This window comes from Pyxicephalus adspersus, chromosome 1 (assembly GCF_032062135.1).
Source record: "Pyxicephalus adspersus chromosome 1, UCB_Pads_2.0, whole genome shotgun sequence".
NCBI classification, from domain to species: Eukaryota; Metazoa; Chordata; class Amphibia; order Anura; family Pyxicephalidae; genus Pyxicephalus; species Pyxicephalus adspersus.
The window spans coordinates 93,340,454-93,356,013 of record NC_092858.1 but is presented as its reverse complement, the minus strand read 5'-3'; the positions used below and the strand labels follow the sequence as shown (position 1 = coordinate 93,356,013).

Sequence of the window (15,560 nt, the reverse complement as noted above, 5' to 3'; positions counted from 1 at the left end):
CTATGCATCAATTCTAATTGGTCACTCAACAAAACATAAGGAAGTCTTACAAAAGCTTTGCTATCATGAACACCAATGGTCCATGATTTAAAAATGGTTGACTTCCTACTTGGACAGCAGTAGTACACAAGCAGTAGATACACAAAGTTTCATCTGCTTGTGGCAAAGTAGAGCAAAGCGGGATCACTGGAAAAAAGCGACAAGGGAAAACATGAAAAAAAAGGCAGCGAACACCATTAATGAGCCAATGGTTGACAAAGCAAAAATCTTTCCCCCTCCACTACTCATAAAGTTGGGATTAATGAAGCAATTTTTTAGAGCTCTGAATAAGGACAGTGATTGCTTCAAATACATTTGAAGATTCTTCGCTGGATTGAGTACTGAAAAATTAAAAGCAGGAATCTTTGATGGTCCCAGATTCCGAAAATGATAAATTTCACAAGTCACATGACTGATACTGAAGCTTCTGTCTGACACAGCTATGTCATGGTTGTCAATAACTTCTTGGGTAACAATAAAGCACAAAATTATGAAAAACTGGTACAAAACTTGCTCTTAAACTTTAAAAAATTGGGTGCTACTATGAGCATAAAACACATTATTTCAAAAACTAGAGCCAATCTAGCAAAAGCATTACCATATTTGGAATCTGTGCATCAAACATAACCCAAAATGACTTTAATCTGTTTGGCAAGAAAATGTTTATTGACCAGTGCAATCAAAGGAATTTACTAAACTCTAACCAAATTTACTTGAAAAAAAATAATCAGAGGCTCTAACCATTAGTTAGCAAATTATCAAATAAACTATCTTCTATGTAAAATGTATAAAGACATTAAAAATTGTGACATACACAAGGCACTTTATTGTCCTAAAAAAAAAATTTGCATAAATTCTCTAAAACTATTTCATTCATTTAATTTTCAGACTTTCAAAAAAGCAAAGTACCTTACCTGGTTAAAAATGTTGGAGTGTATACTTAAAAAAATGCTATTTAATGCTAGAAATATTTGTGTTGCTTGGACAAATATACAATACAAGCTTCATTCAGGTTGTAGAGTCCAGGGCCTCACTGTAAACTTTTTTTAGGGTTATGGTATGAAATGTATGTAATGTAACATTAGACTGGCAAACTGGCAGCTAGAATTTTTAACCAGGTAAGGTACTTTGCTTTTTTGAAAGTCTGAAAATTAAATGAATGAAATAGTTTTAGAGAACATAAAAACAGGTTGAACGCGTCTGAATAAGATCCTAATGCATTAGGAAACTTGGTAATGTTAAGCTTTGAGTTCCTCCACTTGCAGCCACAGCCCACCTTCAGCTCGTAAGATCAGTTCAGGCTTCCGGTGCACTGTTTTAGTGGGATCCAAGAACACTTTAAAATGTAAAAGTGTAAGAGCCAGAACCACTTTTATCTCAGCCATGGCAAAGTTTTGTCTTATACAGTTCCTGTAAGAAAAAAACAACAGTATGTATATACTGATTACATCAAAATAGCAAAATATAATTTTTTCATTATTGTTTTTTATTGATACACAATTTATCTCATCCATTACCTAACTGAAGCAGTTTTAAAACATACAACATAAAAATAGCTAAATGGATGTTGATTTAGGAAGTTTCAAATAATAAATATTCAGTTTAATTTTTGATACTTTATTTCTTTTAAACTCATAATGTAACAAATAGGACCAATATATAGTACCTACGTTATAAATGTATAATGACTCGGTGATATTACATTTCAGACTGGTATCCTTGACACATTTATAGTCATTAAAAATACACTGACATAAAACATAGGTACCACATACCTTCAGCAATTCCTAAAGGGGCTCTGGGTCCCCTTATTCTTTTCTCTGGAAAGCTTCACACAGCCTCAAAATGTTAAAGGCTAGCACGCTACATTCCTTTTTATTTGTTCATTGCTTTTATAGTCAATATAGCTTTCTGGTCAGTGGAAACCTGTGGGAGGTGGCAGTCCTCATTACTATTAAGGATATTTTGAAGCTTTACAAATACTGGCCTAGGGCATGCATGTTGTCAGTTTGAAATGTTTATTTTTTTAAGGTGAAACATACAGTAAATTGTCAGGTAATCGAATAGGACTCTTTGCAAATTTACTTGTGTGTTTCCCTGTGGCCCTTGATGTTACTTTTGCCACTTTTGGTATATTTAAAAATAAGCAGTGATGCTTATTTCCCATTTCATTTGTGAGTTCTAAGTTGAGTTGTGAGTTTTAAGATTTTACACAGGGTCATGTCTCCTTTACATAATATCCCACAACATTATATACACTTGTAAACATACAAACTTAGAAAAGTACTAGTAAACAGAATTATAAACCTCTATATTTGATTTCATACACACCATCACAAATATAGCACATCTTTACCTGGGTCCAGCAGAAAAGGGTACAAAGGCATGTGAGGACCTCTCCTGTGATTGTTGTGGATCAAAACGATATGGATCATAGACCTAAGGAAATAAGGATCAGCGCTGTGATTGTATCATGGTTTTGTGTTAGTTTAACATTTAGGACAAAATTTGATTGGTACCTCAGGATTCGGCCAAACAGCCAGATTGTGATGGGTTCCAAATATACTTATGAGACAGATGTTTCCTAAAGAAGCCAAAAATATATTTTAGGTTTCAGTTTAAAATTGAAATCTTAGAAACTATGAGGGTTTGTGTTGACTACAAAATGCAGTACACAATGATGTGTTTTCAGATTGCATCATTTTAAGAAACTTCAGAGAAACTTCATGGGTCCTTCTAACCTCTTTCTAAACTGCATTGAGCAGTTTTTGCATTCACATTGACTTGACGTGTTGAGAAAAGCAGTTTCGTAGCAAACAAATGCATGTGTACAAAGGCTATTACACAGTTGTTTAAGGCTTTATAGTAAATCCAGCATACCATTTGTGTTTGTGTAGGTACTTTATATGATTCATACTGTCCAACAAGAAAGAGAAGGTTACCCCATGTATGTTTGTCTACATTTAAAGAGCTATCAGAATTTACAGTATATAGTTATAGAAAAGTTTAGCCAAGGTACATGTTGAGCTATTCATCTTCTTTTCAAGTCTATGGACCATAGTCAAGTAGAGGAAGCTTATATAAAATGATAAAGTACCTTTAGGAGTGATTTCTCCATCAGGAAGAGTGATGTCCTCAGTACACCTTCTGGACACTACTGTTACAGGTGGATGTAGTCCTAGGCTTTCCTTGATGCACATGGAGGTAGATGGAAGCTGAGACAGGTCATCCCTAGAAAAATAAAGTTTAAAATAAGAGATTGTTTTCTAAATATAAAGTTCTGGCTTTCCTTTTCAGGTAGCAGTTCGTTCTAAAACATATCGACCCCCCCCCTTAATATTTCATGACTTGGAGAAGCTACCTATACTTTTAGCTTCTTCATGAAGCTAAAATAAATCAGGGCTTATGAACTTTAGACTTGGCAGAGATATGTTATAATGCTGAGCTATTACTTTTAGAATTAAAAAGATTACCATCCAGTCTATCTAGGAATATCATAGGGAAAAATTACTTGATTTGCATTTAACAATTATTTACATCATGTCACAATCAGTGGGTTACTACTACTGAATCATTGGCAGTGGGAACATTACAGGTGACCAAAATTCTCAATGCAAGTAATCAAGTAATGCAAAGCAGCAGCTGCCAAATGCTCATCATTATACAAGGAATAAAAACATTAGTTAACATCAGTGCAGAAAGATCACAAGATTCTACTATATTATGTATGATACAATTTTGGTAATTGTATTTTTTGAATCATATTTGTTTTTTATTAGATAATATTAGTGCATCTGGTTAATAATATCTGTATTTTTCCAATAAAATCTCAAAATTGACTATATATTATGCAAGGTGATACTGGGTTGAGTAAATAGATACCTGATATTTGTGTGTATGTGTACATAGGGGTGGTGGACCTTGGTAATGTAACAGGATAGTAAACTTTCACAAAAGGTGAACTAAAGTCTCACTATGACAAATTTATCATCAGACATTTTTACGCAGTGTATATATAAAATATATCTTTTATACCACTAAAGTGTACCACTAAAGCCCAACCTATGGCAAAGAAAATTCTATACTGCAAATACAATTGTTAGAATGTGATACCATAAAAGGACCTACACATTAAACTTAATTTAACCTGTAAAAGGTCATGTGCTCTGGCATGCATCCATCTCTTCTATGGAGCACCACCAGCTACACATTGAGCCTTAATTATGATATTATCTGTTTAGTTATATCCGCCTGGAGGTCAATTACAAAAGTCAGATATGTGAACTCCGAAACAGAAGATATTACAAAAAGAGCTTTTTGCAACTTCTGAATCGAATGGCAAGATTTCCTAAATTTTGTTTCTCACCTTTGACAGTAAGAGGATGTCAATGAAATCTGTGTTCTTGCTTGGACTTAATCCAGTACTCTGCCCCCTTTTCTTGTAGCGCCTTCTTCCTCTGCTGTACCACATCTGCAGTAAAATTGTGCACTATTTTGCAGGCTTTTCTGAATTTTCTTCCATTGGAGGAGAATTGGTAAATAAAGTCAAAATAGTGGGGAGGACAATGTTCATGCTTTACTACTAAGGAGCTAAACTCATAAATTGCAGCAATATAATCACTTGGTTTCCTGGAATGAGACATAAGGAAATGCTTATTACAGATAAAGTATAACTCTGGTACTACATTGAGTGCTTAAATCCAAGAGTGCATCTAAATCTAAGAACAAAAATGTAATACATTTATGACCTGGTGGGCTGCAAAGTGGTGGCTGCATTCGTTTTCATTTTTCAAGCATTTTTCCCTTGGTCAATAACATGCCAATAACATGCCTATCGACATATTGACAACACCCAATCACCATATGATCTATGGAGAAGAAGGTTGGCCCCTAGAACAGAACTCTAGTGAACTTCTTTTACACTTTTTTTGTAATCCACAGGGATTTTATAATTGTAACTGATGAGAATGCTTAACAAGCAGAACGTACAGGAAATTATAAACTCACAAGATTTGGATCAACATATATTTTATATACTTAATATACTAAACAGAATTTAAAAGCTGTCAAATAAGAGAGGTTCTCTATTGTTAGCAATCCCCTGCAAATATTGTTAAAAGTAATAATAATAAAATAAAAGTTAATGTTACTCTTTGCAGTCACTGTCATAGCTGAATGTGCACTTTAGAAGTGAATCCAACTTCATCAAGCTGATGTGTTCAAACATATCCAGGGACAGGGAGCCTCCTTTAAACAGTCTGCGCCATTTAGCCTGTAGAAAAGAGTCAATGCATTGTATGAAACTACAGTTTGGGTATTATAATATTGAATCAGTTTGGATATGGAAATAGAATTACAACAAAACCAAATCAATCTTTAGTTCAGGTGCATTATCAAAGTAAAGAACAAATGTAGCCTCCTTCTTCTACTTTTGTGTTGTAGGCACTTTCAATCCTTATGAAAGGTGCACATTGATAGAAAGCACACCAATGATGCAAGCAGGATTTTTTCATATATATCAAATACATAAGTATAAAACTACACTGGGGTATTATAATATTGAATCAGATGGGTTATGCTTGTCCAGTTCAACACATAAACTCAAATCTTTTCCCAGGTGAGAGTCTATCAGGGACTTGTATCTCCACTCTTCCAAAATGTTTTTCTTTCTATTACTGGTACATTATATATAATAATATAGGCTAAGGTTGGAGAACACAACCCCAATAAACATATACATATACTTAACACTCCAAAGTAACCAGCAACAGATGCCAATAGTATGGTGTTAGAATAAAAAGATAAATTATAAGGTCAGGCAACTGTAAAGATTAGTTTTCCAAAATAAATAAAAGTTTTAGAAGTAGTGTGTATACAGCACAATATTTAAACAAGTTGTGCAATATTAAGAGCCATATGCAGTGGAATGAAGATAACGTGTTTAAACTTCAAAAGTTAAACATTTATACATGCTAATAAAAACATTATGAATAACAAACATACATGTGTGTGCTTTAATAAAAACACTATAAACAACAAACAAACAAAAAAAACAAACAGCAACATCACCAATATGCATTGGCTTCAGCAGCATAAATAACAACATTTGGGACCTGACTCAGTAAAGTTAAACTGTCTAACCTAGAAGAATAAAATTTATTATAATGGGGACAGGTTTGTTTCCTGGCAATCAGGCTTCTAAAACTATAGAATAGAGATAAGGTAATATTTCTAAAGTGGCAATCAGAAGTTCATTTTTTTTCAAGTACCTGTTTACTAATAAAATGGGGAATGCCAATGATACCCATTGTGGCCTTGGATATTCTTCATCTTTGGATCAATGATTAGGTTATCTAGTAGCACCACACAATAAAACAACTTAAGTAAATCAAGACCTTTATATATGCTGTACAATGCTATATCTGTGTAAACATTTCATGCCTATAAAAAAACATATAACACATAAAACTTCACCAGACAAACAAAGTCCAAATATAACATAGGCAGAAAAAGCAGACCACTAGGAAACGTAAAGACATGAGATGGAAGCAGCAAATAAAATAATAAAACTAAATATGAACCAATTCTCACAAGACAACATCTTGTTACACACCCAAGTACAAGGTGTAATTTTGCATTCTGCTGTACATAGTGAAAAAACACCCAGACTTGCTGTCACCATCAAAAGGTGATACGCAATTTCTTCTTAATATACCAGAATTACTGGGATCAAGCATAGAAACTTGTCAAATATACAGTCTGCATGCTTTAGGTATTGATTAGACAATAATAACCAAATCTAAATGACTGTAGTTTTTCTCAAATCTGAAATGATTGATAAAGGTATAGTATTAAAGAGGCTTTATGAGAAGTAATTATTGTGTAAACTTAAAGAAAAAGAAAACATTTGATTTTTATTATTTTTTTCACAGTCATTTTATATATTTAAATGTACAGAGACCTCCCTTCAGTAAATTTTGTGTAAAGTATAAAAAGTTCCTACTCTGCATACTTGTTTTGGGTCAGTGACAGTATTAATGCCAATAGACCACATTTTTTTGAACTACAGTTTTCCTTTTTTTAATTTTTTTTTTAAATTGATCTCTAGCAAAGTTAAATATTACATTATTTATTATAACTAAAGATTGGACGATCTGTTTGTCCTAATGCCAGTCAATTAAAGGACAATGTGGAGGGAGGTATGTAACAAAGTAGGGCATGTCCTAATTTGATCCTAATGTATCTATCCTTGCCTTATTTTTTTTTGGACAGCTGAGGCGAGTGTATAAAAGTAAGAGTGAAGCTAAAACAGCAAGTAGGTGTTGCATGATGCCAGGCAAGCATACCTACAATTTGCACAAATTGCCAGTTAGGACCATAAACATAATTGAATGTCATATTTTTCATACGTCTTGCAATATATCCTACCAGCTTTAGCATTTACCAGGTATGCACACAAGCTGGAGAACATATACTGAAGAAGATGAGAGAATAGTCTACCTGGAACCGGCAAGACTGACTTAATGCTAGTGGGGTGGAAAAGCCTGATAATAGGATAATAAAGACTAAACCAACAGGAACAGCCATAGACGTACTTCTTCACCAGTTCATTTGCCACCAATAATCCTTCTTCTGTATCCTTGATCTAGAGTGGTGGGAATTTACAGTCAGATTGATAGCAGTCATGCATGCACATTTAAAGTATATGTAAACCCATTTATCAAAATCTAATTAGAGCTTTGACTTGGTAAAGTCATTTTCCATTTTTGTTAGATTTGTTGCTTTTGATAAAATAATATACAAGTCCACAGATCCAGAAATCCCAATATAGCCACTAGTTAATATGTTGTTCATTGTAGCCAATACAATTCAATCTGTAATTTTTCTGGAATAGATGTTTCCAGTCAGTGGCTCCTAAATGTCTTTAATGTGGAATCATTAATAAAAATAGTACCCACATCACCTAACAAAACTTTTTTGATTTTTTTAATTCTGGCCATTACTTTTAATGTGTCTGACTCTTTTTCTTCTCTATTTCACTGTAGATTTGTAAGTGGAAAATTCAGAACAACATTTGTTTTTATTCAATTTTCAGCTAAAAACTAACTGAGTTACTTTTAGTTTAAATATCAGTCCTCCTAAGTTTTGGATGAGAATGTATCTAGCCAGGCAAGTTGAAGGTTTTTTTTTAATTTGTTATATTCTTCAGTATTTAGAAACACATTGAAAAAACATTATGTGTAAAAAAAAGTTTACAGAAACAGCTGTAGATGCATTAATAAGCAGTGCAAGGCTAACAGTAAATCTAGGTGAGCCTAGATTATTACCTGGATGTACAACCTGTATTTTCGTTGTAGTCACTTTATGCAACTTGATGGCCACCAATTCCTATTATTTGATAAGGAAAAGCTATTTAACATAATTGTAATACAGAGCTGTGCAACCTGAGGAACAGGACATCATAGGCTTACAAAATCATATGTCAAGGTCCTCATACCTTCTAGTCATGAACCTGCAAGAGTCAATTTACGTATTGAACTTGTGTCATTTGCAAAGTAAATTTTCACTTAGCTTTGTTAATGAGCTGCATCTTGTAACACAACTGACATGTTTTTTTTAATATTTAAGGCTCTGGATGGAAACGTGTGATAAGTAACCAAGTCTATGGTGGACAATCACTTTTTGAAAAATGGCTTGTTTATACTTGGGAATCTCCGATGATGTATGCATTACTCTGTAAGAAAGACAATGCATGCCATTTTATTTCAGAAATATACAAGATTGTTTGTCTCTTCTGAGCAGGTAGTTTCTGAATCACTGACCACTCATTGGTTCTATTGATGAGTCTTCATTTGTAGTGTGGTTGGGTGTCCCTGACCCTGAATAAAATATATAGAGTTGTTCTGTCTTGTCCTTTCTTTAGCGGATAGGTTCTCGTTTTCGGTCCTTAGTTTCAGGAGCTCACTAATGGAAATCACCATATTTGTATCTGAACAAGAATCTTATTATTTGTAACACCCATAGTGCAATGCAAGGAAAAGCTTGTGGATGGGACAACACCCTAAATGCCATAGTGAGAGAAGTTTAGGAACAGCACAGTTACAGACCTTCATGGTACTGAAATAGACACGTGCAAAAAAGCATAAAGGTGCATTAAGGATGGAATAAAATAAAAAGGGTACAGTGGTATAGTAACTCTATATGTACTTACGAATTGGCAACATCATGTTTCTTTAGTCATTCTGTCCTCATCAACCACAAAAACCTATTAGGTTAACCTTGACGTTGGATACAAGTGTGGAGTTTTTTCACCATTCCATGTTTAATGATCTCCAAATCACACTCACAGTCTCATTTAGCAAAGGTTATGTTTGGAAGGTGAAACCAAATGCTGGAGGAGTGGGTTGCTAAGGCTATGTCAAGGCAGCTAAAAGTACCTTCAAAAACATAATGGTGCCAGCCTAAGTACATAAACATGAGTACTGTACACACTTTAATCTGTGAATAAAAGAGAACAATGAGAAATCGCAGTCATGTCTGCAGCTTTGCAATAGATTTTGGAATAGAACCATTCTTCTACTGCATGCTGTTCCCCAACTGGCCATCAAAGTAAAGACTTAGCCATTGCAGTGAATTTGAGGTCAGTGCCTGGTGCTAAGGTAAGTAGTTAGCGGTGTTATAATTGGCTAAAGTTTCTCAGGGCTGTACTACAAATGTTGAGCCCTTCGTATGACCATTATCCAGTGCAAGCAGTATTCCCACCATTCATAAAAAGGTTTTCAGCTGTTATCTTTGCAATTGCTTTGAAGCTTGATACTTGCAACCATCTATGTAAGGATATACTTCTACTAATGCAAAGGGTAAACTAAAGTTTACACTGTCTGTGTTTCTTTTTTGATTATTGATATTCATTTTATGAAAAATATTATTATAGTATTATGAATACTAAATATTTTCTCAGGGTAGTGGTAAAAAATGATCTGCTCTGGGTATTTACTAGTTCTACTTTTCTCATGTGAATTTGGGATATATTTTTAGAAAGGTTACAATGCTGTTACATACTTTTGTTTTTAGAGTGCTTACCTTTCCTAAGTGTCCCAAAAACCAATTTCGCTTTGGAGGCAGTCGCTGAACATTTTTGATATATGTGTTTACAAACAGCACCACTTTGAGAAACGTCTGAAGGACAACAATGACAGAGAGGAGAAGCAAAGCAGTGACCGCATAGATTCTGAATGTTGTGTGCTCCAGGTTAAGTGCATCCAGCAGATGATCTACTATGGGCAACATCCTGAGGGAAAGGGAGATACATTTTAGTAATATTGCAAAGATCCACCACCAATATACTAATCTGCTTTAATTCCCTGTGCAAGTCATAAGGTATTACATTTAAAGCCTAAAATACATTCTCTTAAATATCTTTCCCTTTAGTATGCATTATTCCCAGCTTTCTTTTTGGACTATAGAACCCTGTTATAATTTGAAAAAGAGTAGAGGTGTTTCATAGTCCCAGGTGACAACACTGCTTCTTAGATAGTTAGGTATTTATTACCAGTAAAGACTGGTAACCTGTTCTTAGGTTTTTATATTCATCAGGGGTAAAAATGATCCCAGCAAATGTCAGAACCAGCAATAAGAACCCTTCCCCCCAACAAAGTTGACTGCCTTTTGTTGCACCTCAAGATTGTTTATGAATATGTAAATAGATATGTATATGTATATAGAGGTGTATATATATATATATATATATATATATATATATATGTATGTGTGTGTATATAAAATGTATGTGTATAGGTGCAGCAATGTTGTTGTTGTCAGAATGTCTCTGACAAAAGCACACAGGTCTATTTTCTTGAGTTTGTATCTGAACCATATTCCTTTGTTTGGGATTTACTCAAAGGGGGAGGTGTGTTTACTGGAAGTTACTCAAGGGGGGGAGGATAGGTGTACTTATTATTAATATTTTCCCATGATTTGAGAAGGTCCCCTCACTTTATTCACACCTGATATTGATAATTTTTTTGTTTCATCAAGAGGATTTCCCTTACATTACTCATACCTGTAATCAGAGTTACCCCATAAGAAAATTTTATTATTTACCATTGTCACTGCGTACACTAAGCATGCGCGTACCCAATAATCACATGCTCAGAGACAGGGTTCAGAATGTAGTGCTGTTGTTCTCTCTCCCTCTCCCTCCATAATGGCAACAAAAGTGACCTACATATAAACCTTGGTATATTGCTAAAATTATTTCTGAAGCTTTAGAGTTCTGGGAATATTTAGTGAAATAGGGGTCAGCTGTATATCTGTGCATTACAATGTGTATGTTATATGTGTATCCATTCTACCCTGAGGAATGAGGTTTTTGTGCCTGTTTGCTGCAGCACCTATACCCAGTTGGCTGTTGAAATCCTAGATTGCTCTGTGGAGTGCAATATAATAATTTCCTAGCAACAACCAAAACTGAGTATTTGCAACCTGATGGCCCCCTGCTTTCAAACACAACAAAAGCACCTTGTGTCAATGTTGTCTTGCAGTTACTTCAGGTAGCAATCCATAAACCCCAACTTTAGGAGAGAGGGAACAAGGAATGTAGCTCAAGAGAATACGGCAATAGGCCATCCCGGACGCTTCCCCATTTTTGGTACCAAAAAAATGATTGGTTAAACCGAGAAATGCTGTAGAATAGCTTTTCCACATAAAACATAAAATAGTTTAAAATGTAAAAATAACACTTTTATTAGTTAAATAATACATTTTTTATGTTGTAAGTTATGTTGAGTTGCATATTTCCATTCAAGAAGGGGGGCAACTGAAAAGGAAAGAGGGACAGAGAAACCTGAATCTAAAAGAGTTAAAGTCCCTCCAAATGGACAGTTGGAAGAGATGCCAATTAGCATCTGGCAGTGCCCAGACTTCATTTTAGGAGTAATGCTGGCAGTTACATGACAATAAAGGACTCAAAAGCCAGACCCTTAGGCTGTGTACACATGTGCAATTATTGTCGTTGGAAACAAACGATCCACAAAAGATCATTTGATAATTGTTAACAAAAAAAGTGCACAACGACTGGTCAGCGACGCAGATGAACAAGGAATCTCGCTGGAAACGAACGACTGTTCCGATGGATCTGATTGGGAGACGATCATTCGTAATCTATTGTGTGGATGGTTGTTCAGTGATCATGGCTTGTTCTGTGATACAATTTTTTCTCTACATGTCACTTGCATCGTTCGAACAATAGTTCAAACTAATGTTCCTAGTGTGTATATTATTGGTGGATTATATTTGAACAATCGTTACAGCATGTACAGAATTGTGCAGAATACGATTGTTCAAAATAATCGGGAATAATCATGATTTCTTTGTTTTCAAACGATAATTATTGCACGTGTGTACCTAACCTTGGTATGCAAACGAAAAAAATCTTGTGGAACAATCAAAGATAAGAGAAAGCTAAACCTTTTAATTACTGATAAAAAAGACAGCTTTATTGCAGATCACTGCATAAACAGAAAAAATACAGAGGAAATATACATGTATGCACCCTGAAAAGAGGGGTCACTATTGTATCTTCAAATAACATGTTACAATATGCTGGCTCATTGATTTTTCCTAAATTAGGCGGGGGTGGGCTTTAAATTGACACAAATCAGATTTTAAAGGATTGTTTGCCTAATAGCACTAGTGTACTTTAAAGAAGAATATATCCAGAAACGTACCACCCATCATTTCTGTAAATACTGCGTTTATGTGTATATCTATGAGGCATGGATGGTGGTAGGTTGCATTAATCTTTCTTTACATTTTGTAATGTAGAAAGCAATGGGAGAAGCAAGCATCATACCAGGTCTGGTAACCATTCATTTTGAAATCAAGGCAGTGGTATTCACCCATCTGAATGATGACAGCCCTAGAGGAGCTGTGACATGTATTACAGATACAGAACATGTCACAGCTCCTCTAGGGCTGCTGGAGCAATCAGGGGAGCGGAGCTGTCAGCATAGTAAAGCTCCGCTGACTGCTCTGCTCCCTGATTGGCTGAGGAAAGGAAAATCCTGATGATGCTTGAGCTGTCATCAGGGTTTCCTATTTCTCAGCCAATCACAGAGCACTAGGGATGAATGGGCACAAGTCTCCCCATTCATGTCTAGTGCTGAATGGCTGAGAAACGTAAAACCTCAGCCAATGGCAGAGCACCAGGGGTGAATGGAGAGGCTTGTCCTCATTTACCCCTAGTGCCCTGCGATCCCTCACTGTCAGGAGGATTCCCAGGGCTGTGCTCATTGCAACCCTGGACATCATCCTGTCATTGGGATAACCTGTAACAAAAAAAAAAAGGTTAGGTTACACGAACACCCACACATTTAATAAAATAATTTAACAATAAAGCCTCGTCCAATTTTTTTACCTATATTTTAACCCTTTCAGGGAATGAGTAGGGGGTTTTATGTACTCCTGTACTCATTGCCTGAAAGGGTTAAAAGTAAAACTTTTATAAACGCTTATGTAAAATCGCAACAAATTGCAGCAATTTGCGGTAAAAAGTGTCATAGGCGTTTATAAAAGTTTTTTAGCGTTTTAAGTTAAGCTTTAAAACGCTTGTAATAGTGCATAAAAACGCATATAAATGTGGTAGGAACGTTTATATGCTTTTTAAAACTGTTCATGTAGACCCAGCCAAAAAATCATTTCAGCACAGTAGATTATGTAACTGTATTAAATGATGTATTGTATCATTTATAACATATATACTACCTACTATATACCAAAAACATTACAAAGTATAATACTTCTGATCAGTCGCTTCTAATGCAAAATTACACATATCTGACCTCAGGGAGGGCATAAAGTCTTACCTGTCATGCAAAAACAACCAGGAGATCACATAAACTACTCTATATAAACTCATAAACTAGGATTCTAAGAGAAGTGACCTTACATACAAATAGCAACACTTCCTAGTATACTGCACCTATAGCTGAGCATGCTCCCCTCCAACCAATAACATGCTGCTATGGCTTGGTAGCCACCTAGTGCTGAGTTACTAAAATTACATTCTTCTACAGTGATTTTATGGGAAACAAACACAAATCATTGCAAAGATAACAAGATACTACTACTACTACTAATAATAATAAGGGTATTTTCACCCTCTACCTTCAATAACATTGAGTGCTGCATGTTTTTATGTTTTGTGTGTTTTATTGCATTACTAGGATCGGTGGCACCACTTTTCTTGTCTTGTATGCTAAGTGTAATTCTCATTATCCAACTTTTTCCTGTATATAAGTAACTTTATATTATGAAAACAAACAGAATATAATACAACTTAACACATCACAATATAAAGAATACTCTGTATAGAACAATTCTGAGATAAATTTAAATCAAAGTCCCATCATTCTTCACTGAAATAAAGAAAAATCAAAGCAAAGCCCAAATGCTTTTTTGGAATGCTTTCCTGGAAACAAAATTCAGACATACACATCATTCCACATTTCTGTATTTTTCTGGATTTCCTGATCTCTAATGATTTCATACATCTTAGCTCAGAAATAATAAATCTATCACCTTCACAGGAACAAACAATTCATTGCTCATGGCCAGTCGGGTCCTTTGTGCCAGTACAGTAAAATTACTCTAAAGATTGTGAAGCAGAATCGGAATCTCCATGCCTACTACCGGTTTCCATGTCTGATTCTACCATTTCTGTTATCTTGGTAGGTGGATCATTATCAGGACTCACATTATCTTGCTATTCTTTTTAGTTCTTGATCTAGCTTTAACACAGCCAGCTCAGAGGAATCAGTGTTGGATCTCACCAACGGATTATACCTGTTGGAGGCAATGGCTACCCTTACTTCCTCGGCATCTTTTACTTTCTTCATTGGTTTCTCTACTAACATCCATTTCCCCTCAGGCTTGCGGGTGGATTTATCTTTTGTCTTACCTCTCTTAGTTTGTGTGACTTCACCCTGCCCAGAAGCCGATGGTACAGCAGTGGCACAACTACCATATGGTTATGCCACCTGGGAAGAATGCTCTCCAGGTTGCTGGACCTCACGTTCCAGCTCTGATCAGGTTTCCTGCACCTTTTGCTGAAGATTCACTACTGTCAGGATGGTCCCTGACATTAAAGTCTACTCCTCTAAGACATTTGTAGCACTAAGCAGGGTCATTAATATATTATGATAAGCCTGAGAACATTATCTGTGGAAATGGCCATGCTCACCACACAGGTTACACCTAACATTTACACAGTCTGATCCTGTATGGCCAAATTCACCACACACATTGCACTTTTTACTGTACAAATGTTGGCCAGGTGACCAGACTTGCCACATTTAAAGCACAACCTGGGCTTAATGGAATAGAAACAGTTGCTCCTCTCCTGACCAATAAAGTAGGAATTTGTCAGGTGATGGTCACATTGTTATACTGCCTTAGCTTCACCAGAATTCTCCAACCTCCTGTCTAGGTACCATCTGCATCTTTATTTTTTTTTTACTAAA

General features: G+C 35.3%; 1 protein-coding gene across 2 annotated transcripts; it reads right to left on the bottom strand.

Moving 5' to 3' along the window:
* Positions 1-355: 355 nt before the first annotated feature.
* On the bottom strand, positions 356-14,087 carry LOC140336275 (cytochrome P450 4F2-like). 2 transcript variants are annotated; one of them, XM_072419272.1, is made up of 7 exons: positions 13,905-14,076; positions 10,123-10,330; positions 4,406-5,311; positions 3,137-3,270; positions 2,559-2,623; positions 2,396-2,478; positions 356-1,449 (listed from the first exon to the last, which is right to left on the bottom strand). In XM_072419272.1, exons 4-7 carry the CDS (start codon positions 3,237-3,239, stop codon positions 1,278-1,280), a joined length of 423 nt encoding a protein of 140 aa, XP_072275373.1. In that variant the 5' UTR covers positions 3,240-3,270; positions 4,406-5,311; positions 10,123-10,330; positions 13,905-14,076; the 3' UTR covers positions 356-1,277. The 2 variants fall into 2 exon arrangements, with proteins under 2 accessions (XP_072275373.1, XP_072275365.1); XM_072419264.1 differs by lacking the exons at positions 356-1,449; positions 2,396-2,478; positions 2,559-2,623 and having other exon boundaries at positions 3,145-3,270; positions 4,406-4,668; positions 5,190-5,311; positions 13,905-14,087.
* Positions 14,088-15,560: the final 1,473 nt, after the last annotated feature.